We start from the raw sequence: 10869 nt of genomic DNA on the forward strand, positions 1-10869 counted from the left end.
ACAAGATTTAATCTCCAGCATGAAGCTGTTGATGCTATAAGAGATGCTACTGGATTTGTACACACCATATCAACACTAGTAACAAACATGAAACTCTTAATTCTAAATGGAAGTACATTAAGGGAATTCCATCTAAAAAAAAAAAAGAGAGAAGAGTGGTCAGCCATGAAGCCTGTGGTATGAATTCAATCAAGTCACTAAGCGGTTGCATACCGGAGTGGCAGATACATTGCGAGAATGGTTCTCCATGAATTGCAGCCTGTTACTGACCACATTATAAATTAGAAGACTTTGTAGTGAGCCACTTCGTTTCTTGTGTGTATGACAACCAGTGGTGGGTGGGACAGATAGTTTCTCATGAGTTGCAAGATATAACCATCTCCTTTGTGACACCTCATGGTCCTGCTAATGCTTTCAAATGGCTATCGTCGAAAGTTCAGTGTACAGTTCCCATTTCCCAAGCGCTGCTCTTGTTGGATCGTACTTGTCCAGGTGCAAATTCAGTTCAGCTATACAAGTTCAATGAGAAGCAGATGAAAAAAACAAATGAACTCTTTTCAACAGTCCAGTGTTGGCTGTTACACTGTAAGCAATTTTAATTCACGGAAAGTCGCGAACAAGGAAAATCGTGACAGAAGACAATAATATAAGGGGCGTTCAAAAAGAAATGAGCCGGAGGCAGTATCTTTAGGTCAGAAATATTGACCCTGGCTGTTGAGACACTTGTTCCACTGTGACACAAGGCAGTGAATGGCTGCCTCATAAATCTCCCGGGGCTGCGATGTTAACCAGTTCCGCACGTACAGCTGGACATCGTCGTCCGATACGAATCGTTTGTCCTTATGCTGACGTTCGGCCCCCTTCTGATTCACTTCCTGCAGCATGGGACAACAGTGAATGCCCAGTGTTACTAACAAACCTTGACCACTCTTCACCAAGTGATCAAATCAAAACGACCAGGCAATCTCACCCATGGGGTCATTCCACTCTACGACAATGCAAAGCCTTATATGGCCGACACAGTCACAACACTCCTGCAGAAATTCAAATGGGAGGTTCTCGGCCACCCTTCATACAGTCTGAACCTCTCTCCCTGTAATTACGCCATTTTTGGTCCCTTAAAAAGGCTCTGAGGGGCAAACGATTCACCTCGGACAAGGACGTCCAGCTCTACGTGCGGAACTGGTTAACATCGGAGCCCCGGGAATTTTATGAGACAGCCATTCACCGCCTTGTGACACAGTGGGATAAGTATCTCAGCAACCAGGGTCAACACTTCTAACATGCAGGTACTGGTTTCTGTAATTATGCCTCCGGCTCATTTCTTTTTGAACGCCCCTTATAATTTGTGAATAATATCATAAAAATAAAAATGGGAATAATATTCTATACCTGGGAATAAATATTCTATACCTCATTTTTGTTATAAAATGCGTCCGAACAAAATTATGAATTGTTTTCCCATTCACTCATAATGTTGAAAAGTAGTTATTTTGATTCAGAAATAACAGTTTTGCAAAACATTTACTTAAAATCAACAATCGATTTAAATATTTAAATGTCCATGATTTTTTGGCCTTGACAGTAGAGCTAGGTCTACCTAAAAATTTCACACATTTTGTACAGATGAGTATAGTCCAAACTGGCTGTACTTTACTTATGTACAGTGACCAACTAATGGACCATGAAATTTTTAGAACATTTAGATGGGGGCTTTGGAGAAAATATTTTCTAAATAACCAAAAAATTTCAGATTCTTTCATCTTTAAGTACAAATATTTTGACAGTTTAAGAATTTCATGCATTAAGGTCATAGCTGACAGTTAGCAGTCCTTCCAATTTACCGTTTCTCAAGACAGTTCACATCCTGTGACTATTCATAAATTATGTTTCGAAATTCACAAAAAGTTACAAATTTTCAAAGAAGCTCACAAGTATGTATTAAACATATCTCATAGTATTGGGAACAAAATATTTATTGAAAATAAATTCAGATCTCTATCACTTTTAGTTTCTTTATTACAATTTTTCAATTTTTCCTTTCGTTACAACATTTTCAAAAATACTCTCATTTAGAGAGGTCTGTAACATTTTAACAAATCATCAGAAACTCAAAATATTGTATTTTTGGTGAGATATGTTGTGGAACTCCAACATATATTTTTTCAGCAAACTCTGAAATAGTGATGTGGCACACACCAACTCTTGGCCTGTATGATCTGAGATGAAATTACCCTACCATATCTGCAGCAAAAGGCTGAAAATGATATACACAGACCCTAGAAATGCAGGAAGCTTATTTTAAAACACACTGGCACTTAGCATAAAGGAACAGAACAATTTCAAAAGAGAATTAAAGGAACATCACACCTCTGGATGCTGGTACAAAGTAAAGCAACCCTTGCAGGCAGATTCATAGCACAAAAGTAAATTTAAAATGAGGAAGGGTGTAGAAGGGAAAAGTTCTTCATGAGGAAACCTAATTTCTGAGAAACAAAGAAAGGAAGATAAAGTGTAGTGCTGAAAAAACTTAAGAATAGAATGTACAAACTACGTGAAAAACTGTGTTTCTAATGCTGTGTATTGATGCAACTGTGATTTAAAAAAGTAGCTTCTCAGTTTGTACAAATGTATTACAATTTTTTCTATAGTAGGCATATAATAGACAAATATTTGTCTACTGTCTTTATGTCCGCAAGATTGAGTGTTTTTGATGCGGTTATTAGTGCTTATCATTATTACTACTAAAAACATTGTTTTCTATGTTAATGATAAACATGTAAGCAATTTTGTTTATTCTGTATAAACAAAATATACATGTGACATTTTCAGCTAGAAACACATGCTGTGTTGCCATGAGGAAACAGTTATATTTTTAATCTGTTGCTCTCTTTTAATCATGAGTTTGTTACAAAGGTACAGAAACTAACTTGCAATTTATTGCACAGCAAGATTTCGTAACCTGCACACTGAGGATCTGAAGATAGCAGTTTACTACTATCAAAACTAGTAATCCAGGGTACCTACATGTGATCAAGGCAATAAAAGCTTCACACTGTAGTTTTCTTTACATTGACCTCTGTATAAAACTTGCAACATGACGTGTATGACATTATTACAAAAAATGATTAATGAGATGCCATCCAGCTGCCGTTATGTCATTTATTTAAGTCCACAACCAGTTTGGCTTTCACATACACACGATTTTCAAATGGATATGGTGCTGTTGTGAAACAACATATTAATGAACATGGAGACATTAGTAAAAATAAACTAAACTAAGTATGTTTAGTTCACTTTTCAAAACAAAGCTTCCAATGTGTTTGAAACAAATTTTGCCATAGTGGGTGATGCCTATTTTTGCTCACTGCAATGAGACATTGATTTAAATGTGAAAGCCACTCAAAAACTTAGCACTGATCAGTTCATTATGGAGAGATGCACTTTGTTAATTATTAGGAGACCAAACTGCAGAGGGAGACATAATTACAATAATAATGAAAATGAAATAAAGGTAGGCTTGATGAAAAGTCAAATGGATGGGTCTAATTAGTTCTCTGCAGTATTCTGAAAGACAGGAAAAGAGCAGCAGGTAGCTAAAGGTTTTACATAGAAAAGTTGCGCTTCCTGACATTTCAGCACAATAAACCACACTAAAGGCAAAACACTCTCCTGAATGTTTCGCTTTTAGTATGGTTTACTGTGCTATAGGTAATTCCTGTGTCAGTTCAATGCAGCTCTCAACCTGACCCACACAGATTTCTTTCAAATTTGGTACAACCAATGAGCCAGATATGAGATGGAAAACTATCAGTTTGTACACACTTATGGCAATTGTGAAGAAAGTTATAGAAATGCGAAGTTTGGAAACTGTGTCAAATTTGTAAGCATCTATCTCAACATCAATGACTATAATTCTGGTTCTAACCCATATAAAGCAATGAAACTTGTATCATCAAAACACTAGTGAGTAGAGCTTCACACTGATATGCAACACTACAGGTTTCCTGAAAATTTTAATGTGTAAGGTCACTGACCTTAACCTGTGACCTTGTGTAGCTCATAGCACCCCACCTTCAATTTTTTTTTTCCCCCCGATATGTCACTACAGACATGGTAAATATCAAGATGGCACATCAAAGACAGTTAGCAGTCACTATTATTCTGACCAATTGTTGTGAACAGTTACTCAGGGAGACTTATTTCAACCAATCATCATTAGCTTAGTTTCAAATTGCAGTGTAGAATTTCTGTGATATTTAGTTGTAGATTATTATGAAAGGGTTTCCAGTCAAAACAGTCTTGTTACAATTCATTTAAAAAATAAGGTCACACACGAACACAGAAGAATTTGAGGAATGTTCAAGAGTGGATGTTAAAGAAGTGTTGTAATGTATTGCTAAGTGAAAAAATTTGCGGCAAATGTAGAAAGCAAATATCACAAAGCCCATCAATCCCTGCAGGTGTTGCCTCAGTTGCTTCCAGAGAAAATTTAAGTGAAGATCAAATAGCATCAGATCTGGCACTTGATTGTTTAAATACTAGCCTTCAGTATTTACGTGAAGAAAACGAGGCTTCAAAAAGCACCCAAAGCAAAAACTGAAAAAGGTGGCCTCAGTGTTGGGGCACAACTGGAAAAAGATGAGTATGAACGAAAAGGAGAAAGAGAAATCAAATCCCAGGTGAAAGATAAGTTTCACAATTCACGTATGTGTGACAAAATACAAATTTTGACAGAACTTAAAAAAACTGGAGTATAAGGAAAACTATGAAAGTATTTTCCACTTCAGATTACATGGTTCGAAGTGCAAAATAGTTAGTAACAATACACGGTATATTAGTGACACCGTATCCAAAGCCACATAAGACACAGCGTGAGAAAAATGTTTAGTGTATACATGATTTTTTACTGTAACCATAATATAAGCTATAAATTGCCGTGGAGAAAACACTAGGCCCTATGTGGAATTAGAGTACATAAGCAGAAGCAGCTAGGGTTGCACAATCTTACAGAATTATATACACATTTCAAAGATGATGTAAATATTGGATTCTAAATATTAAACAATGGAAAACTGAATTCTAAATGTTTTGTGAGTTGTGGCCAAAGCACTGTGTTCTTGCCAAAGCCAGTGGGACCCATGCTGTTTGTCAGTGTGTTACACACCAGTATTTTAAATTAATGGTTAAAGGGTGTAATTTGAAAGAACTAACAATGTATGAAGAGCATACATTACCATCTTACAAACACTGTGTAGCATTTGTTACATGCAATCCTGCACTTCCAGCATGTTTCTTAGGAGCATATCCCTACTGTCCAAGTGTAAAAAGACTGACTATCTGTTTGTTTTGCTTTGATGAAATTACTTATAAGTGGTGGTTAAGAACAGGCATGGCAATTCTAGAGATTGTTATAAATCAAGACAATTTCACTGAGGTGTTTGCATCAAGTTTACAACAGCTCCTAGCACACTCATTTATCACCCAGCAACAGGCACAGTTCTTTAAAATCACTAAAGACAAACTCCAAGTTCTTTAGGGAACAGAAAAGAGTCAGTGATTGCTATGATGAATGGAATGCTGCTAACAGACATATGTGTTGTCCGTATGTATGACAGTCATTGGCAGGTTGCATATATGTTGCAAACTTACGAATAAACAAATGTAGGCCCTACAGGCTAGCTTCTTGATCCACACGGACCACGCCTATTATTTGTGTTTCCTGCTCATGTGGACCATGTCCATCATTTGTGTTTCCTGCCAAACCTGGCACTTGCATTATCACAAAACTGGGTCCAGCAACACCAACTGGAAAGAAGTCTCCCTCATTACATCTGAAGAAAACTACCAATTCATTTGGGGACTTATTACAGTGCATTTTATCTTTTCATCCAAGCTACACTGTAAATGGTTCATAATACCATTACAATAATATAAACCATGTTTTTTACAACATTACTTATGCACTTCTTAATGATTTGTGTTTCATATTTATGTGCTACCTTCTGCATTTTGATAGTTTACTACTGCTAACAAAAAACATTTTTGGGCATGATACCTTTGTTGTGCCATCTTGACATTTGTCATGATAATAGTAATACATTGGAGTAATATAATACATTTTTTCTAAAAACTGAAGAACAGCTGATTTGAGATACATAAGTCAAAGGTTAAGGTCAACAACCTTCAATGTGAAAATTCTTAGAAACCTGTCATGTTATATATCAATGTAAGGCTCTACTCATTAGCTTTCCAGTAACACAAGTTTCATTGCTCTATGTGGCTTAGGACCAGAATTATAGTCCTATATGTTCACACAGATACATGCAAAGTTCACACAATTTCCAAACTTGCAGACCTGTAACTTTCCTCGCAACTGTCATGTACTGGTAATTTTCCATTTCTTATTTGGACACCTACTATAATAGTACAAGTTTATATGCCAACTAGCTCTGCAAATGATGAAGAAATTGATGAAATGTATGATGAGATAAAAGAAATTATTCAGGTAGTGAAGGGAGACGAAAATTTAATAGTCATGGGTGACTGGAATTCGACAGTAGGAAAAGGAAGAGAAGGAAACATAGTAGGTGAATATGGATTGGGGGAGAGAAATGAAAGAGGAAGCCGTCTGGTAGAATTTTGCACAGAGCATAACTTAATCATAGCTAACACTTGATTCAAGAATCATGAAAGAAGGTTAAATACATGGAAGAACCCTGGATATGCTAGAAGGTTTCAGACAGATTATATAATGGTAAGACAGAGATTTAGGAACCAGATTTTAAATTGTAAGACATTTCCAGGGACTCTGACCACAATCTATTGGTTATGAACTGTAGATTAAAACTGAAGAAACTGCAAAACGGTGCGAATTTAAGTGGATGAGACCTGGATAAACTGACTAAACCAGAGGTTGTACAGAGTTTCAGAGAGAGCATAAGGGAACAACTGACAAGAATGGGGGAAAGAAATACAGTAGAAGAAGAATGGGTAGCTTTGAGAGATGAAGTAGTGACGGCAGCAGAGGATCAAGTAGGTAAAAAGACGAGGGCTAGTAGAAATCCTTGGGTGACAGATAAAATATTGAATTTAATTGATGAAAGGAGAAAATATAAAAATGCAGTTAATGAAGCAGGCAAAAAGGAATACAAACGTCTGAAAAATGAGATTGACAGGAAGTGCAAAATGGCTAAGAAGGCATGGTTAGAGGACAAATGTAAGAATGTAGAGGCTTATCTATCTAGGGGTAAGATAGATACTGCCTACAGGAAAATTAAAGAGACCTTTGGAGAAAAGTGAACCACTTGCATGACTATCAAGAGCTCAGATTGAAACCCAGTTCTAAGCAAAGATGGCAAAGCAGAAAGGTGGAAGGAGTATACAGAGGGTCAATACAAGGGCAATGTACTTGAGGACAATGTTATGGAAATGGAAGAGAATGTAGATGAAGATGAAATGGGAGATAGGATACTGCGTGAAGAGTTTGACAGAGCACTGAAAGATCTAAGTCAAAACAAGGCCCCGGGAGTAGACAACATTCCATTAGAACTACTGACAGCCTTGGGAGAGCCAGTCCTGACTAAACTCTACCACCTGGTGAGCAAGATGTATGAGACAGGTGAAATTCCCTCAGACTTAAAGAAAAATATAATAATTCCAATCCCAAAGAATGCAGGTGTTGACAGATGTGAAAATTACCGAACTATCAGTTTAATAAGTCACAGCTGCAAAATACTAACGTGAATTCTTTATAGACGAATGGAAAAACTGGTAGAAGCCGACCTCAGGGAAGATCAGTTTGGATTCTGTAGAAATGTTGGAACACTTGAGGCAAGGAAAGGCAAACCTACTTTCTAGCAATTGTAGACTTGCAGAAAGCTTTTGACAATGTTGACTGGAATACTCTCTTTCAAATTCTGAAGGTGGCAGGGGTAAAATATAGGGAGCTGTACTACCTTGTGCGATGTTTGGTAACGGGTTAGCTTTGTAAACTAATTCTTTTTAACTCTTAGAATCTTGCCTGAGTGCTTCTGTATTGCGGTTTACCTGATTCCAACATTTTGTTTAACAATCTACAAACAACTGGAACACTGTACACCACCATTAAATGTAGCAAGTATCAACATCACTTTACGCAGATGAATACTATTGATTATAATTTATGTTCTGATCGTCTTGAATTTTGTGAAGCGTTGAAGGTTCTTGCGCAGTTGCTATCATCGGTAAGAAATACACCTACATTTATTATGCACCTACTCAGCCACATTACAATATACGTCAGAGTTCAAATCTGCCTTTTTGTGTGCTCACTACCAGTAACAGTTGCCTCTGCGAACTTACTCCTTAGGTCTCTGTAAGACATGGTGGCAGCTTTAAAAACAAATCAGCACTGTCAAGCCAACTGCCCAAAACACAGGAATGCAGAGCTTGTGTATGTGTTTATTTATTTGTTTGATTGTTTCTCGTTGCCCCGGGCAACGCACAAGCTCAAGGTAACTAGAATCAAGTACATGCAGCGCTGCCAACACAGAAAACAATTTTCCGTTAAACTACAGTGTAATTCAAATTAAATGCTTATTGTTGTTCTCTATCTTCCTAAAAATAAAATTCAATGCACATTTAACTTACAAAGGAATTTTTTGTCATCGTTATTGCTATTATAATTAATACTATTACTTCTACTTCTAAAAGAAAGCTTACTAAGTTTAGATTCTACTCACCACATTAATGTAGTTCCAGCCACAGTATTTCATTCTCCTCCTCATCCTGCCGCAACATTTTATTTTCCTCCTTAAGGCCCGTCCACACACAACGATCTGTCTGCGCAAATGTCTGCGCACATCATATCTGCGCAGACAGATCGTTGCGTGTGGACAGATTTGCACCAACCTGAGGTGTGTGCAAACCTGGAAGTCGGAGTTGGAGGTTTGAGCGAAACCTCTCAAATCTGTGGGTTCAAACCGCATCTGCGCAGACAAGTTGGAGCGTGTGGACAGGAGATCGCCGCAAATCTGGCCCGAAACAGCTGTTTGCTCAGTCTAGTGTTTGTATTTGTGCGCACAGGGCATTAAAATGGCTGTTACTCGTCAGTGTTCTCGAGAGTTTGTCAGTGAATTCATCGAAATATATAGAAACCACCCATGTTTGTGGAAGATTAAAAGTAAAGAATATAGTGACAGAGACAAAAAGACAGCACCATACAATGCTCTAATTGAAAAATTGCGAGCAGTTGACGCCTCGGCAAACAGAATTAAAAAAAAATCTTTGCGAACTGTTTACCGAAAAGAGTTATCCAAAGTTCAGAAATCTAGAAGATCTGAAGTAGGAGTAGATCAAGTACACCAGCCAACGTTATGGTATTTTGATCTGCTTGGCTTTCTTAAGGTTCGCCCTTCAAATCTCGCAGTAAATTTACGTGAGAAAACTGCTTTCGCTTTAGCAGCCACTGTCTACACCATTTTGACCGCTTTCTCTGTTTCCTGCGGTTGGTCTGAATGATTTTTGCAACACAAGTTGCGAACACAGACCACAACAGAACTTCCTCTATTTCTATATTTCAAAATAACTGAATTAAATTTTTGACATTTACGGGGAGCGCAGTCGCTTGCCACTGATATTTCTTTTCTACACCGACAGATGGCGGGCGAGTAGTAGATTGGGGTTTGTGTCGTGTGAACACACCACATTTGCAGCGATCTTTTGCATGTACAGACATCTGCGCCGATGTCTGCGCAGACAGATCGTTGCGTGTGGACCGGGCTTTATTCTGCAATAGGATGTCTTGCCCCCCCATGAACCATGGACCTTGCCGTTGGTGGGGAGGCTTGCGTGCCTCAGCGATACAGATAGCCGTACCGTAGGTACAACCACAACGGAGGGGTATCTGTTGAGAGGCCAGACAAACGTGTGGTTCCTGAAGAGGGGCAGCAGCCTTTTCAGTAGTTGCAGGGGCAACAGTCTGGATGATTGACTGATCTGGCCTTGTAACAATAACCAAAACGGCCTTGCTGTGCTGGTACTGCGAACGGCTGAAAGCAAGGGGAAACTACGGCCGTAATTTTTCCCGAGGGCATGCAGCTTTACTGTATGATTAAATGATGATGGCGTCTTCTTGGGTAAAATATTCCGGAGGTAAAATAGTCCCCCATTCGGATCTCCGGGCGGGGACTACTCAAGAGGATGTCGTTATCAGGAGAAAGAAAACTGGCGTTCTACGGATCGGAGCGTGGAATGTCAGATCCCTTAATCCGGCAGCAGGTAGGTTAGAAAATTTAAAAAGGGAAATGGATAGGTTAAAGTTAGATATAGTGGGAATTAGTGAAGTTCGGTGGCCGGAGGAACAAGACTTCTGGTCAGGTGACTACAGGGTTATAAACACAAAGTCAAATAGGGGTAATGCAGGAGTAGGTTTAATAATGAATAGGAAAATAGGAATGCGGGTAAGCTACTACAAACAGCATAGTGAACGCATTATTGTGGCCAAGATAGATACGAAGCCCACACCTACTACAGTAGTACAAGTTTATATGCCAACTAGCTCTGCAGATGACGAAGAAATTGAAGAAATGTATGATGAAATAAAAGAAATTATTCAGATAGTGAAGGGAGACGAAAATTTAATAGTCATGGGTGACTGGAATTCGAGTGTAGGAAAAGGGAGAGAAGGAAACGTAGTAAGTGAATATGGATTGGGGCTAAGAAATGAAAGAGGAAGCCGCCTGGTAGAATTTTGCACAGAGCACAACTTAATCATAGCTAACACTTGGTTTAAGAATCATGATAGAAGGTTGTATACATGGAAGAACCCTGGAGATACTAAAAGGTATCAGACAGATTATATAATGGTAAGACAGAGATTTAGGAACC

General features: G+C 38.2%; 1 protein-coding gene across 3 annotated transcripts in view; it reads right to left on the reverse strand.

Annotated features, from left to right (window-relative positions):
- The window catches only part of LOC126161296 (clusterin-associated protein 1), a 161791-nt gene extending 153021 nt beyond the window's left edge, over positions 1–8770 (reverse strand). Inside the window, exon 1 of one of the 3 annotated variants that reach the window (XM_049917039.1) lies at positions 8724–8770. Coding sequence is in view for 1 of the 3 variants with exons in the window: in XM_049917037.1 (XP_049772994.1) it covers positions 8344–8365 (22 nt within the window). In the remaining 2 variants the exon portion in view is untranslated. Of the gene's footprint in view, positions 1–8242; positions 8490–8723 lie in introns of those variants that run through there. The other 2 variants (XM_049917038.1, XM_049917037.1) reach the window with 2 other exon arrangements.
- Positions 8771–10869: the final 2099 nt, after the last annotated feature.

Source organism: Schistocerca cancellata, chromosome 2 (assembly GCF_023864275.1).
Source record: "Schistocerca cancellata isolate TAMUIC-IGC-003103 chromosome 2, iqSchCanc2.1, whole genome shotgun sequence".
Taxonomy (NCBI): Eukaryota; Metazoa; Arthropoda; class Insecta; order Orthoptera; family Acrididae; genus Schistocerca; species Schistocerca cancellata.